General features: G+C 37.8%; 1 protein-coding gene across 3 annotated transcripts in view; it reads right to left on the minus strand.

Moving 5' to 3' along the window:
• Window positions 1–24423, minus strand: part of LOC121495465 (tomoregulin-1) — a 129074-nt gene that overhangs the window by 4889 nt on the left and 99762 nt on the right. For 2 of the 3 annotated variants that reach the window (XM_041762957.1, XM_041762952.1), the window contains 3 exons: window positions 22198–22346; window positions 20116–20181; window positions 6153–6276 (listed from right to left, as the gene is read on the minus strand). In XM_041762957.1, the coding sequence (XP_041618891.1) occupies window positions 6153–6276; window positions 20116–20181; window positions 22198–22346 (339 nt within the window). The remainder of the gene's footprint in view (window positions 1–6152; window positions 6277–20115; window positions 20182–22197; window positions 22347–24423) is intronic. The other variant, XM_041762953.1, reaches the window with a different exon arrangement.

The raw sequence follows: 24423 nt of genomic DNA on the forward strand, positions 1-24423 counted from the left end.
ATTTATACTTAAACACAATTGCCATTTGTGTATTTTCTTAAACTCTATTTAGTACGTCTGTTTCACACAGTGCTTCTTTTACCTATCATTATAAGACATTAATTTTAAAGTCACTAAATGATCATTATTACCTTCATTTAAAAAACAGGTACAGAATAGTACATTCAGTGGCCATAATATAGCTAATATCTATTCCTCACTCTAAGACATGCCAATTATTTTCTATTTTTTACAATTATGAATTAGGTGTGGTAAACTTTTGGTAAGTGTGCACATTTCTATATTTAGCATTATTCCTTAGGCTAGATACTTGGAAATGGGATGACTGAATAAATAGGTATAAACATTTACAATTCTCTGAACATAGCACCAAATTATATTCAACACACTTTTAGTATACATAAATATAATCATTTAAGATGCAGGGGGGAAATAAAGTTTTTAATGACAGAAACAGCCAAGCAGCCAAATAGGTGCTAATCTTAGAAATTATCTGAATTCCAAGTAAATAAAAAGGCAACAACATCAGCTGATAATAATAATTTGACAGGGGAAAACATTTAAGATATTTAACAGAAATTTCACATGTTTTAGCTGACAAAAGTGTAATGTATAAATTAGCCACCCTTCAGTTAAAACTGATTAATAAAACCTGAAGTGTAAGGATAGCATAGTTATTAACATCCCACACTTCATTTCAAAAAAAGATTTTTTAATAGAGCACATGTAAAGAAACCCAGGAGTAAAAAAAAAAAAAAAGAAAGAAAGAAAAGAAACCCAGTAGGGAACTAGGTAGCTAAGGGGGACATGAGTACACTAATCCCATCCCTGAGGTTCCTACACATTTGCCAGAAAGTTTCGCATTGGGCGAAGTAGTTTTCTTTTTTCTTTCTTTACTAGCAGACCAAAAAAAAAGGACAAAAAAAGTAGTAAGGTTGATTTATAGATCATAGAATACCCATACATCTATGGTCAACTGATTTTTATAAGGTGCTAAGACCTTCAATGAAAAAAATAATCTCTTCAACAAAAGCTGTTGGGACAACTGGACATTCACATGCAAAAGAATGAAGTTGGACCTCTTCCTTACAACATATACAAAAAATTTCAAAATGGCTCACACTTCTAAATATAAGAGCTTTTTAAAACTATAAAACTCTGAGAAAAAAAAAGTAAAACCTCATGATCTAGAGTAGGCAATGATTTCTTATATATGATACCAAAAGCACAAGAAACAATAAAAAGTTAAACAGGATTAAATTAAAATTAAAATCTTTTATGTTTAAGAACACTATCAAGAAAGTGAAGAGATAACCAAAAGAACAGGAGAACGTTTTTGCAAATTATTTATCTGGGGGATCCCTGGGTGGCGCAGCGGTTTGGCGCCTGCCTTTGGCCCAGGGCGCGATCCTGGAGACCCGGGATCAAATCCCACATCGGGCTCCCGGTGCATGGAGCCTGCTTCTTCCTCCGCCTGTGTCTCTGACTTTCTCTCTCTCTCTGTGACTATCATAAATAAATAAAAATTTTAAAAAAAATTATTTATCTGATAAGAGCTTTGTATCTAGAATATATTTAAGAACTATTGCAGGGCAGCCCAAGTGGCTCAGTGGTTTGGCGCTGCCTTCAGCCGAGGGCCTGATCCTGGGGACCTGGATCCAGTCCCACGTCAGGCGTCCTGCATGGAGCCTGCTTCTCCCTCTGCCAGTGTCTCTGCCTCTCTTTCTCTCTGTCTCTCTCATGAATAAATAAAATCTTTAGAAAAAAAATAAAATTAAAACAATTAAAAACTATTGCAAACTCATTAACAAAAAGAAAAAAATTACAAAATGGGCAAAAGATCTGAACAGACATTTTTCCAACCAAGATCTATAAATGGCAAATAAACACATGAAAAGAAAGCAACATATCATTATTCATTGTGGAAATGCAAATCAAAACCACAATAAGATACCACTCCATACCCACTAGAATGGCCAGAATCAAAAAGTCAGATAATATCGGTTGGCAAAGATACTGTAGGGAATGAAAAATGGCCAAGCCACTTTTGAGAACAGTCTAGCAGTCCTCAAGAGTTAAACACAGAGTTACCATTTGGCCCAGCAATTCCATTCCTGGACACTTACCCAGCTGAAAGTAACACAATTCCATGCAAAAACTTGCAAACAATCACTCATTAATAGCCAAAAAAGTGGAAACAATCCAAACACTCATCAATTGGTAAGCAGATTACAAAATGTGGTATTAGAAGGAACAAAATACTGACACATGCTACAATGTGGATAAACCTTGAAAACATTATGTGAAAGAAGCCAGACATAGAAGACCATGTTATACAAGTCCACTTAAATGAAATGTCCAAAACAGGCAGATCTACAGTGACAAAATAGATTAGTGATTGTCTAAGACGAAGAGTGATAGGGAGATTTGGGAGTAATAGCTAAAGGACACAGAGTTTCTTCTGGGGGTGATGAAATGTTCTAAAATTGATTGTGGTGACTGCAAAACTGAAAAAAATACTAAAAACTAAAAAACCACTGTTTTTTTTTTTTAAAGATTTTATTTATTCATGCGAGAGAGAGGCAGAGACATAAGCAGAGGAAGAAGCAGGTTCCCTATGGGGGAACCTAATGTGGGACTCGATCCCAGGACCCCAGGATCATGACCTGAGCCAAAGGCAAACACTCAACCACTGAGCCACCCAGGCACCTAAAACCACTGGTTTAAAAAAAAAAATTGAGGGGTGCCTGGGTGGCTCAGTCGGGTTAGGCATCTAACTGCCTTTAGCTCACATCATGATCCTGAGGTCCTAGGATCAAGCCCCAAGTGGGGCTCCCTGCACAAAGGGGAATCTGTTTTTTCCTCTCTGCCCCCCTCCACTGACATATGCAAATGTTCTCTCTCTTTCATATAAATAAATAAAATCCTAAAAATAAATAAACAAATGAAAAAAAGTGGTAAACTTATTAACATAAAATACAATCTCCACAAAATAAAATCAAACCAGTTGTTCAAAAGAATCACAGTGACTACTATTATTAGATTCAAGGGGATTTTATCTCATTGGTCCTGATTTAAAGAGAGTACTTTCTGATACATAGAACATCATCCTCAATAATATAAGTATAATAATTTCAACAATATAATAAAGTCTTATAGGATTTTTAAAATAATGTCTTTTGTGGTAGGCTAATGGTGAAAAGCCAAAGCTCAATAAAATAAAAACAGTTCTAAAGGAAGCTATAACAGTGTCCTAGATACACAGCTGACAGTTTAGCTTAATCCAAAGACTAAAATCAGAATATCAAGAAGAATGCATAGGCCATATATCATTCAGGAAATCCTCTTTGGATATTATTTTCTGCAACTGATTTTTGGATTATGCTCTCCAAATATCTGAAGTAATAACTTCTAGGTTATTATTACTTCTTCTGTTATTGATTAAAGGCAGATCCAGGCATTTGGTCCTCTACATCCACAGGTCCTCCATAATAATCTCATTCACTACTATGGCCTTACGTGCTGATTCATCCACCCATCCATTTACTGAGCATCTGACATGTGCCAAGTACTGTAGTGGGTACCTGGATACATTAGTAAGCAAAACAAATGAAAAACCCTGATCTGGTTAATCTCTAATTGGGGGAGGGAGGGTCAATAAACATGATAAGTAATGGTTATCTTAGAAGCTGATATGTACTACACAGAAAGAGAGGAGAGAGATAGTTAAGGAAATTATGAGTGCCAGTTACAGGCTAGGAAGGGAGGGTTGCAATTTTAACCAATGGTCAGGAATTCTTCCTTATGAAGGTGACATGTGAGTGAAGATATGAAGGAGGTGAGGGAATCTGCTATGTCGACAACAGGAAGGAGAACATATCGGAAAAAAAAGAGTCAGTGCAAAGACCCTGAGGAGGAAGCATGAACATAAGGCATGTCCAAGAATAGAAAGTGTGGTGGGCATGGAGTGGGCAAGAGGAAGGGAAGCAGGGGACCAAGACAGAGGTGAAGGAGCCAAATTGTGTAAGGCTTCTGCACTCAGTGAGATAGAGGAATCACTGAGAAGGTTTAGCAGAGAAATGACCTAAAATGACTTTCGTTTGCAAAGTCTCCATCCAGCTGCTGTGTTGAATATGAACTGTAGAATACAACTGGAGAGGCTGTTGCAATAATGCCAGAGAGAAAAAAATGGTAGCCTGGACTAGGAATAGCAGGGGCAATCATAAGAAGAACTCAAATTCTGGATATATTGTAAAAATATAGACAATAAGATTTCTCAACTGACTGGGTATGGAGTATGAGAGAGAAAAGTCAAAGATCTATCAGAAGTGCTTAATCTGGGGCAGCCTGGGTGGCTCAGCAGCTTAGCGCTGTCTTCAGCCCGGGGCCTGATCCTGGTGACCTGGGATCAAGTCCCACGTCGGGTTCCCTGCATGGAGCCTGCTTCTCCCTCTGCCCAGGTCTCTGCCTTTCTCTCTGTGTGTCTCTCATGAATAAATAAATAAAATCTTAAAAAAAAAAGTGCTTTATCTGAACAAAGGGAAAAGTGGAGTTGGCATCAAGTGACATGAAGAAGGTTGCAGATAAAACAGATTTAGGGGAGAAAAGGCAGAGCAGGAGATCAGCTTAGGTCCTATTGAAGTTGAGTCAAAACATCCACACAAAAACGAAAAGGAGGGAGAGTCTATGAATCTATGAGTCTCAAGTTGAGGACACAGGTCTGGGATTTATGCAAAGTAGAACCATCAGCGTATGTCATGGAAAGCCTCAACGCTTGGATAGCATCACTAAGGAAGAGGACCAAGGCTAGACCTTGGGGCGCTCCCAACACTCTGAGGTCAGGCAGCAAAGGGGAGCCAGCCAAGAAGATGCAAAGGAATGGCCAGTGAGGTAGCAGAAAACGGAGAGAGACTGCAATCCCTAGAGCCAAGTGAAGAATGCATATCACAACACACAAGAGAGCAACCAACCTTATCAAATGCTACTGGTTGTTGAAAAGCTTATTCGGATGGATTCAAGAAAGATGGGAAGTCAGGAGCTGGAAACAGAGCACAGACAACTCTTTTGAGTTCTACAAAGAAAAGAAATGGGATGGTGGCTTATAGGAGAGTGAGGGGTTTTTTTTTTCCAAGATAGAAGAAATGAAAATATTAATATATTTAAATAATGTAGGTATGTATTTATATAAGAATATATGACACACAGTAAAGGGGGGAGTATTTCTGGTAGGTGAGAGTAAAAAGTCTGTGGGAGTTTTCTTCATATTGCTTCAGTGTTCTCTGTGAACTCAGATATAAGATGGGGGGGTACTGACAATGTAAAAAGAGGGGCTGTCGAAAGCTGGCATCTAGGACAGAAGGAGAATGAATGGACTGCAGTGCAGAATGCTAACTAGGCAGCTTGTAGACCACACTTTGAGTATAAACATCACTGATGTTTTTACTAAAAAAGGAAAAAACAGATTCTGGCCAAACTGCAGGAGGCAGGAGTGAGCAGAACAACAATCTCCCCTTGTCTGTGGAAACATTACCTGGCTAATGAGAACAACCTGGTAGGGGATGAGCTCCCAACAGCAGCCAAGAAGTACTACCAGCAAACAGACACCGAACAGCAAAGAGCATTACGATCATTAGGCTGAGAGTTAGGAAATCTGAGATCTAGATTTGCTGGGGCTAACCTTGAACAAGTCACATAACCTCTCTGGCATCAGACAGTAGAAGATTTACACTCTTCCCAATTCCACTTCTCTCCTCACACCTGGTTCCACATCCCCATCCCCTTATTTTTAGAAATCTATTTTCGTATATGTTTTATTTGAGTTACATGTGCTCTATTCTTAACACATTCTTTAGTCCCTAAATCACCTTGTGACAGATTGCCTAAAAACCAAAATAGTGCTGGAATATGGCCTATTTTTATATGAAAAATGTATTAAAAATGTTAAGCCTATTATCTTAAAACCCTAATATGACATCTGGTTTTGATTTTGCATATACTTGCCACCTTTTTCCAAATGATGCTAATTTATTTTTTGACTCAACTGCAAATAAATATTATGTTTTGGTAATATTTAATCCATATTTCATGGTTTTCTACAGGGCAGTGACTGAAGGAAAATATTCCTCACCTCTGACCTTGAGGTGTTGACCTACCTACAAGAAGCCTTCTGAGTCGAATAGACGAATTCACATTTCCCATGGATGCAGTAACCATTGAGGTTTTCAGGGCAAGGCATGTGGTTTCCAATATAAACATCTTCTCTTTGATCACTAGCATCTTAAAAGAACATAAACTGGGTCAATAAACAGTGAAAAGCAAACTGAAAAATCGGGACTTCTCAGAAGTTCTGACAACAAATAAATGTGCAGGGTAATTTGGAAAAGAAAATTATCAGATAGGGCCAAGGTCTAATTATGACATAACACAGCAAATACACTATTTAGATTTAAAGCATTTGAAAACAGTTGCAGGATGAGCTACTGTTGTTTACAATCTGTCCCCAGAAAACACAAATATCTTGGCTAAAGAAATAAATACTACCTCTACAAGAAAGCTCATTTCTATGACCAAGAATATTACAGCATTGGTCTTTGGAGACTTACTCTAATCATTTACCTGAGGATTATGAAATAGAAGCCAAAAAGACTGGAATGGCAGAGAGTAGGTTATGGGAATCTTAGGATGTAAGGTTTATGTTTGGAATGAAAATTATCAAGTGTATTGATTTTTTTCTTCAAAATGAAAAATAGCTTTGCTGTTTTTTTAATATGGTTTTTCCTTAGTATATGTTATTGTATAAAAAATTCAAATAATATAGAAAATAAATAAAACTAAATCACCTGAAACCCCTCTATCAAAAGAGAACCATTGTAAACAGGTGGATGAACATCTGTTCAGACTTAGGTATATCAATTTGAACTGAGCTGAGCTAAATAAAGAAAATGGGAGTATGGTGAGTAATTTCAATGTCAGAAATGGAAGAGAGGGGTGCCTGGGTGGCTCAGTCGGTTGAGCATCTGATTTTTTATTTTGGTTCAGGTCATGATCTCAAAGTCATGAGAGAGAGCCCCGAGTGGGGCTCCAGGCTGAGGCATGGTGCCTGCTTGGGATTCTTTCTCTACCTCTGTCCCTCCCCCATCTGGTCTTTCTCGCAGAAAGAAAAAAGAGAGAGAGAGAGAAAAGAAAGGTAGGGAGGATGGAAGGGAAGAAGGGAGGGAAGGAGGAAAGAAGAAAGAAGGAAAAAGGGAAGGAAAGGAAATTTTAAGAATCAGGAAAGAAAGAGCAGGAAAGATGGAAGCATGAAGACCTAGTCCTCAAAATCAATTTCATGCATTCATTCTCTCTATCCATCCCTTTCTCCCCACCCCCTCTGTCTCGGTCTCTCTCTTGTACTTGCATACGCACATACTACTCACTCATTCATATACTCACACATTCTGCAATGGATTTTTAAACCTTTTTTTCTGGTATATACACACATACATACATACATACATTTATCCTCAGCTCTACAGACTCAAGAGTCCCCCATGTTGATAGGCCTGTCCTTCTGTAGGAAACATTCCCAGGTTTCCTGTCAGTTTCTCATAGTTCTAGCTTAAATTCTGTGCATTATTAGCTGTGTGACCTTGAGTGTACCACTCTAAGACTGAGATTCCATAACTATAAAGTCAGGATAATAAGAGGACCTATACTTTATGGGGTTGAGAGGATTATGTGAGATAATTCATGCGTGTACAAGACCACTAAAAGAATCAGCTGTCTATACAGCACATCTTGTAACAGCAAAGGCTATCTCCCCAAATATAAATAAAGGTATTGATATAATTTGAAAAGTACTAATGGAAACAAATTAAGAAGGAATACAATAGGAGGCTGTGTGAATGTATATGTGCAGAAAAGGGGAAGAACAAGGGAGAAGTGGGAATAGAGGTACCAAGTGTGAATAAAACAGAAAAATCCAAGTTTTCTGGAGACTGAGATGTACACACAAACAAAAAAAAATGTCTAACAATTATTAGGCTCAATGATAGGACAACTAAAGCAGAGAGATTGGGTCCTCTCTAACAAAACCAAACTGATGCCATTTTACCTCAAAATTTATATATTTACATTGTACTAATTTATGGCTATGAAGAAAGCTGAACCAGAAGTCAAGAAATCCAACATGCAAATTCTCAACTTTAAGGTATCTCTGCTATTTTGCAACCTTGGTCAAATCACATCGTTTCTCTAAGGCAGCTAAGATCAGCATTGTCTGATATGAAAATATGTTTCTAGAAACATATTTTTTTAAAGTAAAAAGAAAATAGGTAAATTGATTTTCATCATACATTTAATCTAATATATCAAATAAGTATCATTTCAACATATAATCAATATAAAAAATTGTGATTTCTTTTTACATTGTCTTTAAATCTTTAAAATCTGATGAGTACTTAACACTCCAGCACATCTCGATTTCAACTGGCCATGTTTCATGTACTCAATATCTACATGCTGCTAGTAGCCACCATATAAGACAGCAACAGTACAGATGACTACTCATTTATCCTTTATTGACTGTCTTCCATATGCCAGGCACTCCGCTAGGTGCTGGGGACAGAAAAATATCCTGCCCTTGAAGGGCTCATAAGGTCTCCTCCCACTCCCAAACTATAATTCTGCCATGGTGGAAGAAATCAAACTATCCTTTGGGGCGCTATAATCCTGGGCATCCACTTCTCCACTACAATACTCGTGATATTGTCTTACAACCATTTGGGTTTGTTTGTTTGTTTGTTTGTTTGTTTGTTTGTTTTGGGCCATTTGGGTTTTTAAACTCAGTCTCTACACCATGAGACTGTGAGCGCCATAAGAATCTAGACGTTTGTATTATTCATTTCTGTATAACTCCTAACACTTAAAACATAGTACTTTTCTTGCCATGGTTTCAAATTAAAAGTGCTGCTCTACATTTGCAATCAACCCATAAGTGACTTGAGGAATGCAACTGTCTCCCATAGCACTCATCATCCTGCATCTTCTCAGAACATGATACTTTCATGGTGTGTTACACCACCAAGTACATAATAATAGGACTACTGAGACTAAGGTTATGTACCAACCTATAATAATAAGATCTTACAATGCATATAATAATGGTACTCTATAGGTCTATAGAGGCTGTGGTAGTGCACTAAGCTACCATAAGAAAGCCCTATAAACAGCAGGAAATTTCAAGAATGCAGAACTGAAAGCTATCAGAGAATCCAGCTACACCACAGGAATAAGAGAAAGTTAACTAAATCAAGAAAGGGATTTTGAGAAATTAGTAAACAAAGTATAGCACCAGTAGAAGGAATGTGGCATCAGGCTCTAGACAAAGCAAAGCCATGTAAAAGCATGGACATAGGTGAGCTCGGATAGCTCAGCTGGTAAAAACAGACATATCCAGTAAGAATGTGAAGTCTGTGGCTGTCACAGAGTCCAAATTTAGCATTCCGCTCAATGCTGGCTTTATTCATTCCATTATTCTTACATACTATTTCTGTGCACAGCCATATGCTCAGCTAAGCTACAGAAGATATAAAGAAAAAGTATACATGGTCCCTGCCCTTAATAAGCTTATCATCAATTCAGGGAATCAACATATACACACACAAAGCTGAAAAATACAATGTAAGAGTTCCTATATGATAGTTAACATTAAATGACAAAAGGTTTTTTTTTTTTTACAATACAAGGTTCTACGAGAGGTTCAAGTTTAAAAGAACTTGAACTCTCTTTTTAACTTGTAGGTGATATTACTCAAGGAAGGATTCATAGAAAGGACAGGACTCAAGTAAGGTCTCAGCATATATTTAGATTTATTTAGGTAGAAGAGTGGAATTTATATAATCAGATTTATTTATATAGAAGAGTGGAAACCAAAAGGAAGGTAAAATGCACACAGCATTCTCAACAAAAACAGGAAGTAGATGAACTTTAGTCCAGAGCTGTATATTCAAATTGGGGAAGGGTGTAAGTCAAAGTTGGAAAAATAAGCTGAAATCAGATTATGGAAAATTATGAATGCCAGGTGATAAATGTTTTCTTTTTTTTAAAAAGATTTATCTATTTGAGGTAAGGGAGGAGAAGGAGAAAATCTTTAGCAGACTCCCTGCTGAGTGCAGAGTGGACATTGAGCTTGATCTCATAACCCTGAGATCATGGCCTGAGCCAAACCATGAGTCAGACACTTAACCAACTGAGCCACCCAGGTACCCCGAGAAATGTGTTCTCAGTCATATGGACAAGGAAGACATTGAAGGCCGCCTAGCTGGAGAATAACACAATGAAAGTCTTGTTTTCTATCATCTGAGAGTGGTTGCCAAGGGCTGGTGGTTAGGTGGAATGGGGAGTGACTGCTAAAATGGGCGTCAGGTTTCTTTTGGGGATAATGAAAATGGCCCAAAATTTGATTCTGATGAGATGCTTATGTAATTCTAAATATACTTTTTAAAAAAAATTAAACTGAGGGCACCTGGCTGGCCAGGTCCGTAGAGTTGGGGGCTGAGTTCCAGCCCACGTTAGGTGTAGAGATTTTTTTAATTTTTTTTTTTAATTTTAAAAAACTGAATTTCAGGGATGCCTGGGTGACTCAGTGGTTGGGCACTTGCCTTTGACTCAGGGTGTGATCCTGTGGGGAGCCTGCTTCTCCCTCTGCCTATATCTCGGCCTCTCTTTCTGTGTCTCTCATAAATAAATATATCTCTGCCTCTCTCTGTGTGTCTTAAAAAAAAAAAAAACTAAATTGCACGCTTCAAACAGGTGAACTTAGTGGCATGAAAATTATACAACAAAAAGCTGTTCAAAAACTTAATTGTATAAAAGCATGCAAGATAAAGAGGCAGGGTAACTAGAAAGACCAGGTGACCAATTAGGAAGTTACTACATAATCCAAACCTGTGGCAATGAAAAGCTGAGCTAGAGCTTAGCAGTAAGAATAAATCCTAGAGATAGAGAAAAAATAAATTCAGCTTGAAGGTGCTCTGGAATGAGCCCTCAGCAACTCAGAACTGGAAGAGCCTTTGAGGGCCATCTGGTCTGATAAAGGAATCCCTTTAGTTACAACCCTGAGATCCTGTTTCTACTTTACCACTTTCCAGAGGTAAAGAACTCAACACAATTCCAATATTATCAAATGTGCCTTATGTTAAATGAAATCTTTCTTTAGCTACTGATTTCCCCATATCTGTTTACCCCATACATCCCCATCCAACAATTTTTTTTTCTTAAGGTCAAACTTCCCCAAGCCCATTTTTTAGATAGTTCGCAACAACCATCTTTACAAGTAGTATCCAGCATTAACTCCTTCAATGTACTTTAGGCATTTAGCAGAACAGAACTATCTTCATTGAAGATGCTTTTAATACAGAATTATGCAAAAGGAAAGAAAATATGCATGAATTCAAAGAAAATAAAGTCAATAAATACATGAAAGATGCTCAACATCACTAATCATTAGACAAATGCAAATAAAAACTACAAGACAGCACCCCCACCCATTAGGATGACTATTATCGAAAAATAAAAATAATTGTCGGCAAGCATGTGAAGAAATTAAAACCTTTGTGCACTGCTGATGAGAATGTATGACATAGCCACTGTGGAAAACAGTATGGTGGTTCCTCAAAAAATTAAATATATAATTATCATATGACCCAGCAATTCCATTTCTGGGGATATATGCAAAAGAACTGCAGGGTTCAAAGAGCAACTATATACCCATATTCACAGCAATATTCATAATAGCTGAAATGTGGAAACCAACACAAATGTCCATCAATGAATGAATGGATAAATAAAACACAATCCATACATTTGATGGAACACTATTCAACCTCAAAAAGGAAATTCTGACTTATGCTATAACACAGATTAATCTTGAGGACATTATGCTCACTGAAATAAGTCAGTCACAAAAAGACAAACACTATAGGATTCAACTTGTATGAGGTACTTGGAGTAGCCAAAATTATAGAAACAAAAAGAACGATAGCTGCTGGAGCTGAGAGGAAGAGTAAGTGGGAAGCTATTATTTATTGAGTATAGCTTGTTTTACAAGATGAAAGGGCTCTAGGGCCTCTGGGTGGCTCAGTTGGCTAAGCATCTGACTCTTGGTTTCTCAGGTCATGATCTCAAGGTCATGAGATTAAGCCCCACCTGGGGCTCCATGCTCAGTGGGGAGTCTGCTTTAGGATTCTCTCTCTCTCTCCCTGCCTCTGCTACTGCCCCCATGTGCACGCACTCTCTCTGAAGTGAATAAATGAATCTTTAAAAAACACAGATGAAAGAGCTCTAGAAATGGATGGTAGTGGTGGTTGCACAACATCATGAATGCATTTAATAGTACTGAGCTGTGCACTTAAAAATGGTTAAAATGGTAAATTCTGTTTTATAGATTTTACCAGAATTTTAAAAATTGGCAAAAAAAATGACTCTAAATATGAGTCTAAAGACAGGAGGGTTCAGTAGAGTAAATGTAGTAAGCTGAGTTCAAATTGAGACCTCTAGTCATCCAAAGTATTTATTAAGCACTTATTATATTCCAGGTACTACATATGAATATATGAAACAAGCACTTAAAATTAAGCTCTAAATCAAGGCTAGAGAACAAATGTTCACCAAGGTGATGGCTGAGAGTACATTAAAGTTCCAAAGGAAATTAAGTAAAGAAAGAAAGCAAAGGAGCAGAAGCGTATTCTGGAATAACTGTGATATAAGAAAAAGAGCAGCAGGGCTTAGAGTCAGAAAGCCTGAATTCTAGTCCTTGCTCTGCCATTCTACATGCCACAAACTCACAGCTTCAGCTTCTTCATCTGCAAAATGAGAATAACATGGTTGTGATAAGGATCAAATAATAACACAAATATGTGAAAGCACCTGACACAAGAAGGGTGCATGAGGAATAACTATTGAATGGATGAATACCCTACTGATACCACTTGTTAGCCACATTAAACATGATGTAGATTACAGGTAGACTCACCAATGGTGAGACCTTTGACCACAGCCAGGTACCAACAATGAAAACAGAAAACAAAAATATTGACAATCATCATGATAACATCGACAAAAATTCAGAGATATAGCATTTAAAAATCAGAGTAATCCTAGGCAGTAGATATTAGTGTCCCCCCACTGTACAGACATGATCATTGAGGTTCTGAGAAACGAGGCCACAGCCTTTAAGTGTAGACCAAGTCTGATTCCACAGAGCAAGCTCTTAACCATCACACTATTATTTCACCAAACTACGTTGGGAGATGTATAGGGAATGGACAAAAGCAGAATGTCCAAGCACCTGCTCTCTGGACCAAGTAAATTAGATTAACTTCAAAAAGGAAATGTAAAAAGGCTTTAAAGATGTAATAAAGCACAGTTTCAGAAACCACAGCACAGATGTAGCTTCGCACAGCAAGAATTGGCACAGAATGGCCTTCTCCAAACAATGCCCTTAGGCAAGTGGTGACAGGCTCCGTGAACAATAGCTGCAATTGCTCGACTCTGAACAATGTTTGTGTGTGTGAGACATAAAAAGTATACTTGGTCACCCAGTGGCTCCTTCCACCCACAGAGGCATTCAGAAACAAATCTACCACCAGTGGCAGTGTTTTCAAATACAAAGGAGAGTATGGTTCTAAGCGATGATGTTATAAGAAAACCCAGCACCAGATGGCCTATCTGCAAAAGGCATGTTCCACTGGCTGGCTGTCCTGGTGCATCAATGAACAACCTAAATAAAGCATAAGGAGTTGCTATTAACAACCAAGACATGCACCTGGTAGATCATTTGCTGAGGACACAACAACCACATCACCACTATATCAGTAACTCTCTGGCTCATTTCTACAAATTCCTACAGTTAAGTAATTCAGTATATTCTCTCTTATTTCCCCTATACTACCCTGCACTCCAAGCTCTGTCACTAACCTATTCCTCCATACAGCATTCCCTAACCCCAGTCTCCCAAGACCCCATCAACCTATGGGGTTAAATTACCTATGTAAGTAAAAAAGCCTGCCTACCCTCCAACACCTCCCACTGTCATTCCTAAATCCCTCTATTTTCCATACAAACCCTAACTCCTCCTTTCCTACCCTTTCCACACTGCCCAGTGAAATACATTTTCTGATATAAATAAACTCATCCACCTCCTCAGCCATTCTTCCCTTAGGAAGTACTCCTTTCTTTTCCCTGACATACCAAGGATCACATTACTTCCTATATCCCCTTCCCTTCCACTTTCCCCTGCTGTGCTTCCCATCTGTCACCTCCAGATCAGTATTCCATTCTCCTCTCCCAATGACCTTCATCTCTTAGGCATCTGTGCCATCTACCCAGACGGCCTTCTAAAAATCCTCATCATGCTCATCAATCCTCATCAATCCCACCCTTTACCTGCTCCATAACACATACTCTCAGAATTCCAAGATTCTAGCAACTGGCTCAGTCTTACCATTCAATGAGGGCAATTTATCAAGACCACCTTAGAAATAGCTTATCAAAAGAGCTGTATTAAAATATTTAAATGAGGAGCACCTCAGTGGCACAATCAGTTAAGCTTAAGCACCTGATTCTTGATTTAGATCAGGTCATGATCTCAGGGTCCTGGAATCGAGCCCCATGTCAGGCTCCACATTCACAGAGGAGTGGCTGCTTGAGAATTCTCTCTCGCTCTGTCCCTCCCCCTGCTCGCACACACTCTCTCTCAAAATAAATAAATCTTTTAAAAAAAAGAATATTAAAACATATAAACAAGAGTCACCAAGTAATGGGTAAAATAATACCAGTATTTCAGTATTTCTGGTAGCACTGGTCAGCAAGAAGAGAGGCTATTTAGAGGATGAGGCCAAACAGGGGATGAGGGGTGGGGTGAAGTGACGCTCAGGAATGAAGCAAGAATGTCTTGGAAATAAAAAAGGTTGTTAAGGTTAGATTTTAGGCTGTATGAAAATATCCTTTGGATAAAAGTGGCCGCCACGTTGAAATGTCACATCCCACAGAGGAACTTCTTGGGTAGACAGAATGTTAGAGACTATGATAAAATGTAGTATACATGGGGTGTATTCATTTTTCAAAACTGATACCTTAACATTCGTATATCTCACTGAATGTAAGTGAGACCTCAAAAAAACACCTGTAAAATAAGAATAATGATAATCAAGTGGGTAGAGGTATACAGAGAAAATAAGAATGACAGAATGCTTAAAACTGTTGAAAGTGGATATTGGGTACATGAGGGTTCATTACACTATTCTGTTTATATGATGTTTGAAATTTTCTATTGTCAAGTTTTTAAAATATCACATACCCATCTCCTAAATATCTCATGCTCAACCATCATACCCTGTATGGCTTCAATATCTACAATACAGTTTCCAACACTATAATTTCAATATTTACCACAGGTTTCCCAACAGCTCAAGAAGAGCACTAATTCAGCCACCATGGACATTCAAATGTTCCATTTCATGAGCACTACTCTCCAAGAGATCAACTTTAAAAACTCTTCCCTGAGTATGATCTTCCAACTTGTCCAGTTTCTTGCTGATGTTGTATTCCTGCTTTTCACTTTGTAACCTCCATCCCTAGATCCCTACCTACCTAGTCTTGTTTGTGTACCAGGGACACAAATACTTATTAAAGGCCTCCTATAAATGCTTGTGAGGACAAAAAAATAGAAGCAAATGGGGGGAAATACAAAACAACTACCTTTTACCTCTACTCACTACTAGAATATGTCTTAACTCTTTCACAATTTGGATTTCATATTTATAACTCAAGAGAAACTCCTTGGTCCAAGATTACCAATGATTCCCTTCTCTTTAGATTCAATGCTCATCCTCTGATACCTTTATGTGACCTCTCCGTTTTGGCTTCTGTGCCACCCTAGTCATCTTGTTTGTCTCTGGATCCTGTTTCTGCTTCATCCTAAGTCAAGCCTCCTCTCCTTTGTAATATGCTGTCTAATAGAACTTTCTGTAACTCTCATTATGCTCTATGTCTCCCCTGTCCAATATGGTAGCCACAGTCCACATGTGGCTATTTAAATTTAAATTAATTGAAATGAGGGCAGCCCCGGTGGCTCAGCAGTTTAGCGCCACTTTTGGCCCCGGGGCGTGATCCTGGGGATCCAGGACCCCGTGTCAGGCTCCCTGCATGGAGCCTGCTTCTCCCTCTGCCTGTGTCTCTGCCTCTCTCTCTCTCTCTCTCTCTCTCTCTCTCTGTCGCTCATGAATAAATAAAATCTTTTTTGAAAAAATAAATAAATAATAAAAAATAAAAATAAATGAATTGAAATGATATGAAAAGTTTTGTTTCTTGATCATGCTAGCCCTATCTCAGGTGTGCAAGAGTCTAACAATCTGCTCTATAATCTCTTACTCGTTCTCAAGACTTAGTTACCTATCACCTCTATTTCCAAGGACTGACTTGTAAATTTATGCTAAATAAAGTCATCTGGAGAATTCCACAAGCAATTCAAACTCCAAAATTAATCACCTCCACCATCAACTCCTCTCTTACCTTACTTCAAACACCTTCCCCTCCCAACATCCTTAGTTCTATAAATAGAATCTATAATCCAAGTCATCTGAACTCTCTATCCCTCTGATCTAAGTTGAGTCTATTCCCTTTGAATCTACATAACTGATCTCCTTGCCTCCAGTCCAGTAAATATAATAATGTTGCAACATTCCTGCCAGGTATCATTCATTCAACTAGTTAACTTTGCAGCCTTGTCTTTTTCAAATATATTAATGATTCTCCACTGCCTACAAATAAAGTTTAAATTTCCCAGGACAACATAACATTTAAGACACTATACTGGGCAGCCCGGGTGGCTCGGCGGTTTAGCGCCACCTTCGGCCCAAGGCCTGATCCTGGAGACCCAGGATCGAGTCCCACGTCAGGCTCCCTGCATGGAGCCTGCTTCTCCCTCTGCCTGTGTCTCTATGGCTCTCTCTCTCTCTGTATGTGTTTCTCATGAATAAAGAAATAAAATCTTAAAAAAAAAAAAAAAAGACACTATTCAATCTGAGGCACCTGGGTGCTTTAGGCTCAGGTCTTGGGGCCTAGGATCAAGCCACACTGGGCTCCCTGCTCAGTGGGGAGTCTGCCTCTTCCTCTCCCTCTGCCCCTTTCCCCCATCCTTACTCATGCTTTCTCTCTCAGATAAATAAATAAAATTTTTAAATTTTAAATAAATAAATAAAATCTAAAAAAAAAAAGATACTACACAATCTGGCCCCAAGCTTTCTAGTCTACTCTCACCTTCTACTTCTACTCTTAAGCCTCCTACTCTCCAGCCAAAAAAGGATTCCTTACCATTCTATCGTAACATTTACATCCACACCTCCGCTCATACTCTTCTACTCTCCTTAAATATCCTTTTGACCTCTGTTAAATCCAAAGATCCTTCAAGGTTCAGTCCAAAATCTACTTCTTCCATTAGGTTTCTCAGATCCTCACTATCTTCCACCAAATAGTAATCTCTTCGGGATCCCTGGGTGGCGCAGCGGTTTGGCGCCTGCCTTTGGCCCAGGGCGCGATCCTGGAGACCCGGGATCGAATCCCACATCAGGCTCCCGGCGCATGGAGCCTGCTTCTCCCTCTGCCTGTGTCTCTGCCTCTCTCTTTCTCTCTGTATGACTATCATAAATAAATAAAATTTAAAAAAAAAAATAGTAATCTCTTCTTTTCTGAATGCCCATTGCACTTTTAACCACTCTACACTGATGACAATAACCAATTTCTACTTTGTTACGTTATATTCATTTCTTATGATATCAAAAGCTCTTTAAAGATGAATGTCATGTATTAGATATCTTTCTATCCATCAACAGTCTAATAAAATGACCAGTGTAATGTAGGCACATAATAAATTATATCTATTGATGATAATTTTATGAGTTATAGATCAATTCTTCTAAAAAAAAGATTTTATTTATTTGAAAGAGAGACAGAGATAGCAACAAAAATAGCATGATCACGGAGGAGAGGGAGATGCAGGCCCCTGCTAAGCAGGAAGCCCAACATGGGTGAGCCCAGGACCCTGGGGTCATGACCTGAGCCAAAGGCAAACACTTAACTGAGCCACTCAGGTGCCCCTATGGATCAATTCTCATGTGTAAAGAATTATCACTATCTCAAAAGTGGCCTAGCCACTAAATTATCCCTGTAATTTTATCAAAGGCAGATAAGTATTTGGGGCATATACAATTCTCCAAATATTAAGTATGAGTTTCTACTTACTGAAAAACAGCCTTCATATTCTGGTCATGTACTAACAGTATAGAGAATAAAACCGGGGCTGATCTATTATGTCTCCTACGGGAATACAGAAGATTTCTATTTTAAATACAGCACTTGTATCAACATAGGAAACTGGTATTTCAGGAGCTCATGAGATATAAATGATTCAGGTGTGACATGATTCTAGTGAGGGAAATAACAAATTATTCAATGATAATAACAGCTACCATTTATTAAGTACTTATGAGTATGTCAGAAACTGTTCTAAGCACTTGACATGTATTATTTAATTTTTTAGGATTAATTATTTATTTTAGAGAGAGTGTGTAAGCGTGAAGTGGGGGAAGGGGCAGAGGGAGAGTGGCAGAGAGAATCCTCAAGCAGACTCCGCACTAAGCACGGAGCCCAACACAGGGCTCCATCTCATGACCCATGGGATCATGACCTGAGCCTAAGCCAAGAGTCGGACACTTAACCAAAGGAGCCATCCAGGTGCCCCTGTACTATTTCATTTTTATAAAATTATGAGATAGGTACTATTATTATTCTCATTTTACATTTAAAAAATTTTTTAAGATTTTACTTATTTATTCATGAGCGACACAGAGAGAGGCAGAGACACAGGCAGAGGGAACAGCAGGCTCATCGCAGGGAGCCCGATGCAGAACTCAATTCCGGAACTCTGGGATCACGTCCTGAGCCGAAGGCAGACACTCAACCACTGAGCCACCCAGGCGTCCCTTATATATTTTTTATATGTAAAGCCTGCTACTCCCTCTCCATTTGCCTACCACTCCCCCTGTCTGTGTGTTCTCTCCATCAAATAAATATATAAAATCTTAAAAAAAAAAAAAAAAAAGAAAGAAATTAGGCAGAAAAGGTGGATTACACACCTAAAAACAATTCTTCATTATTATAACCCAACAAATGGATAGAAGATGCATGTGTGAAAGAGCAATTATATTTGTCTCAAAATAAGAGTCTCAAGATCTAGACCTGCTTCAGTTCTCTAGATAGAACCTCACAAAGCCTCAATGTTCCCCTTGATCCTTAGCCCTCACTGTAGTTGTAAGAATCAAATTAATCAAAGAGCATTGGACTTCAGGTCAAGGAATTCAATCCCTGCTACTATGACCTTTACTACATGTAACACTCTGTACAAATAAATCCTACAGTTTCTTTGAGCTGTATCCATTCTTTTGACAAGTATGGAGCACCTACATCTGTGCCAAACATTCTGCCAAGAATTAGGAATACAAAAGTGAACAAGAGAGATACAGTCTCCTGTCCTCATAAAACCCAGGTCCTAGAGGGGGATACAGATGAGTTAAAAAAGAGAATTATAATTAACATAGGTTAAGTGTTTGGATAGGAGAGTATATAGAGAGGCACCTAATCTAAACTTAAGGAATCAATGAATACTGCCCAAGAGGAAATGACTTCTAAGCTAAGGCTTTAAGGATGAATACTAGTTAAGGGAAAAGTTCCAAGCAGAAGGATCAAAGACTGGTGCAAAGAGGGCAAGCATTAATAGTAGATTCTAAAGAAGTAAGGAGGATTTAAATAGCAAAGATGAGAGATCTTTCTATATAATTTCTTGCAACTGCATGTGAATCTACAATTATCTCAATAAAAATTTTAAGTAAAAAAAAGCATACATGAGAGTATTCTATAAACTGAGAATAAGTACCTTACCTATTTCATTTCATAGTATTACTAATAATATAACCTATAAATTTCCATAGAGAGCAAAATTGGAAGGATCACTACTACTAAGGACAGCTAGTGACCATATTTCAATAGTTGGCCAAAATTTGGAAAATCATGATTCAATACCTTTAACATCTGGTCGATACTGTAGTCCATCATCTTTTTTTCCCAACAAACTAGTGTCATCTGTGTCTATAAGAGAAAAGTTTTCAAATTAAGACATAGGACATTTAAGTCATACCATGAAATTCGCAAATATTCCAAATGCTGCAGGTCCTTCCCAACTCTGCCCACTTATCCTACTCACGTTTCCCACCACTCTCTTGATTTATTGTGCCATTTCTATCTTAGGCCTCAAGGCATCCCAAATATATACAAGTTCTGCAAGATGAACAATCTAATTTCATTTAGAGTTCAGCTCAAATGTCATCTCCTTAAAAAGTCTTCCCTGTGCAAACTAAAATAACACCTACCCCGAAGGGAAAGGATTAGTCCTCTCTCCAAGAGACAATGGTCTCAGGATTTACCTCTCCTACCACTGTTTCCCTGGAAACCTATCAGTTTAAGATCAAGGTAGAATCTCCGCTATGTTATCAGACAAAATTTAGGACAGAAATGACCCTGGACTGGTGAATTGTATTTGGACTGGGAAGACTGTAAATGAACCACAAATGCCTGTTGGGAGCACAAGCTTCAGCTTCCTACTACATAGTGAGGGAGGAAAGCGAAGGTATAGTTAGGTATGAATGGAAGTATTATCAAGAGGACCAAGATAAAAGTTAAGGACCAACTACTCCAAAGGATTCTACATAGAATTTCAATTTAACAAAATTCTCAAGCTTGACCCACTTGAAGTTTGAAATTCCAGATAGTACCATTCAATGATGAACCAGTTCTTCATAACAAGTATTATTTCTCTAAGCTACTGTTTCAACTTAGGCTCTAAATGCCACTCTATGAAAGAAAAACAAACTATAAATTTCTTTAAGATTAAGGCTAAGTGAACTATCTACCTAAAAGGGTCTATCAGCAAATGGTTTGCTCTCCTAGACTCCACCTGGAAATCCTCTAATGAGCTTCTTGAGTATCCTCTGGTAGCTTAGACCAGGGTACTGGAATCTCTTGTGCAGTATTTCACAATTAATTTATTACAATATAAAGTACTAAACTTTGGCTTACAACATTTTCTCTTAGCTTAAATAAAAATATATCTCTTAGTAAGTCCAAAAAAGGTAGGAGGGATGGACCTTACAAGCAGGAAAGATCTACAAGTCCATGAAAATGTGTTGGCTCTTCTACGCTGTATATTACTAGGAAATGACATATTATCCTAGCTCATATGTATATTACTAAGGTAAGAAGATAGAGAATTTCTGCCTATAGTGACTGTATATTTCTAGTCAAAATGGAAAACAAGATCAAATTCTTACTTGGTATCATGGCTCTAAACTATGACAAGGGGATCCCTGGGTGGCTCAGCGGTTTGGCGCCTGCCTTCAGCCCAGGGTGTGGTCCTGGGGTCCCGGGATTGAGTCCCACATCAGGCTCCTGGCATGGAGTCTGCTTCTCTCTCTGCCTCTCTCTCTCTCTCTCTCTCTCTCTCTCTCTTTCTTTATGTCTCTATGTCTATCATGAATAAATAAATAAAATCTTTAAAAAATAAAAAATAAACTATGACAAAAAAAGCAGAAGAGGAAAAAGAATTTTAAATTGAAGGTAATAATTTTTCCTTACATTCTATAACCTCACACCAAAATCTCTAACAGTACACAATGTGTAGGGGCGAAAACTACAGTGAGAATGTGAAAATAAAGTAAACTTTTATGCTCTAAAAACAAATGAATATATGGCAATGCTTGTAGTTTTACTATAATTAAGATAAGTTAACTATTAAACAACTATAATCATTTTAAATTTGAGACAACGTTTAAGAACTATAAATGTATCTACAAGTCTATGTTAGGAAGGGCTTAGTAACTACATAATCAATAAAAAAGCATGGTTCGAGTATTGAGAAAATAAAAATAAATGGAAAAAAATCTAAATTAGTAACCAAACAAAGAAATTCAAAAAATATAAAGAAAAGAAACAAAAAGAACATCAAAGACTTCTCATTTTACAAATTTTGGAACACTACCAAAATGACAAATAAGATTTCAGACATAGAATATTAAAGACAGATCTCTCAATGAGTAGAATGGGTTTTACCTGTGCAATGACCAAGATGCCTTATATCAATTTGTTCTTGCTTTATACAAGATGCTTCTCGAACAAAACAAGGATTGTTGTAGGAACTCCCATCAGAAGCACACACAGGATTAAAACTGTAGCCACTGCAATCTATATTACATACACACCTGTTGGAAAAGACAAAAATTACCTATATTTTACAACAAAAGTATTTCACAATGCTGTATTTCATTTTCTTTTCTGCTTTCTGTTAACAGAAGTCAATATCTCGTTTTAAGTCACTATGATAAAAGATTAAGCAAAGCGAACACCCGAACACCCGTCTAACAATTTCTTTCAGGTGAGAATTCAGAGATAATTTCATCCAGATATTATTAACCAGGTGGTTTCCCAAGAATTTTTATCATCTACATACAATAATCAAGAGATGTCAAATGTCAACAATGTTAATTAAAAAGCAACATGGTAAGGACACAAAATTATGAGTCAAAAGTCATGAATCCAAATCCTAGTCCAAATAATTACTAGATTTGTGCCGATTCTTCCCTTAAGTCTTAGTTAACTTATCTGTAAAATAGAAGTTATAATAATATACCGACCCCCACAAATAACTGGGAAGATGAAAAAACATAATTTGATATAAGCCATGTAAAATGAAGGCCTTCCAAAGCGTTTTTAGCTGAACATCTACCTATATCATTGAGTGTACACTGAACACTGAGACTGCATAAGGAAGTCCTAGGCATGGTCACTCCTACCAAGAACGATAAAATCTAATTGGGAATACAAAAATTTTTTAAAAAATAGAGACTCTTTTGCTTCCAGCAACACTGTAGACTCAGAAGCTAATTTTCCCATTGAATACAACAAAAAATACAGGAAAAGTATTTTAAAATATTCTCTCAAAGGCATTCATAAGTTGACAAGAAATAAAGGAATATTCAGAACAAAAGTTAAACAAAAGTTAAATGAAGACAGGAACAGAGAAAGGTCAACTGCATTGGCTAAAGCCGATTTTCACCTTGAAAGTGTTTACCAAATTGGATAAATTCAATTATCAACTCTTTTAGCCTTGTAGGCCCCTGGGAATAGAAGACAAACAATACTGACCTACCTAAGATGGGGAGTTTGAAGACCCTTGAAAAGCTGGTACCTCAAAAAGCTACAACTCTCAGCATGCAGATAAACTAGAAATGAGCTTCTATATTCCACAGGGACTATTTAAAGGGGGTAAGGGGGTGCTGCCCTGAGCCACGGCATTGGAGAGAGGGAAGAAAAACATCTCCCCTGAGAATTAAAAACCACAAGCCAACCCTCACATGGGTAATTACAACTTAAAATACTACTTGGGTGTTCTGAAAAACCTCAAACCCAGAATTTATTTTAAGAGCCAAGGACTGGAAGGGGCCCTAGGCAAATGACAGAAGCAAATGCAATCTCCTTTGGAGAAACCAACTTTGCTATCCTTGACCTCAAACATTTTCCAAGATACACTTCTGAGAAAAATAAGCAGATCACACACTCACTCAGTCATATCTACAACAAATAAGGAAACAAAAATACCATGAATCGAACAAGTTGATTTGAAAATGAACCAAGCAAGGGCACCTGGCTGGCTCAGCCAGTGGAGCATGCAATCTTAATCTCCCTGTCATGAGTTTGAGCCCCGCATCAGGGGTAGAATTAACGTTAAAAAAAAAGAAAGAAAGAAAAGAAAGCGAAAAGAAAGAAGGGGAAAAAATGAACCAAACAGAACTTCTAATAGATAAAAAATGTGTTATTAGAAATAAAAAGCTTGGGGCACCTGGGTTCATTTTAAGCGTCTGCCTTCCATTCAGGTCATGATCTCCAGGTCATGAGATCAAATTGTGTATTGGGCTCTGTGCTGGGTGGGAAGCCGGCTTGGGAGTCTCTCTCTCTCCCTCTGCCCCTCCCCCTATCCATGGTGTGTGCACTCTCTCTCAAAAAAATAAATAAAAATTAAAAATTAATAAATTCAATAGGCAGATTTAACAGATTAGAGAAACTAAAGGTGAGTTAGGGAACTGGCAGATATGTCAAAGGAAATCACTCAGACCATAGCAGAGACTCAAAGAGGTGGAACATAGGAAAGAAAGACTAAGAAACATGAAGACAGAAGTGACAGAATTAAATATATACTCATTTCACAATTTAAAACTTAAGAAAAAGCAAGAAAAAAATTTTAAAAATTCGAATTTATTAAAGTCAGAAATGGCTTTTACA

Source organism: Vulpes lagopus, chromosome 7 (assembly GCF_018345385.1).
Source record: "Vulpes lagopus strain Blue_001 chromosome 7, ASM1834538v1, whole genome shotgun sequence".
Taxonomy (NCBI): domain Eukaryota; kingdom Metazoa; phylum Chordata; class Mammalia; order Carnivora; family Canidae; genus Vulpes; species Vulpes lagopus.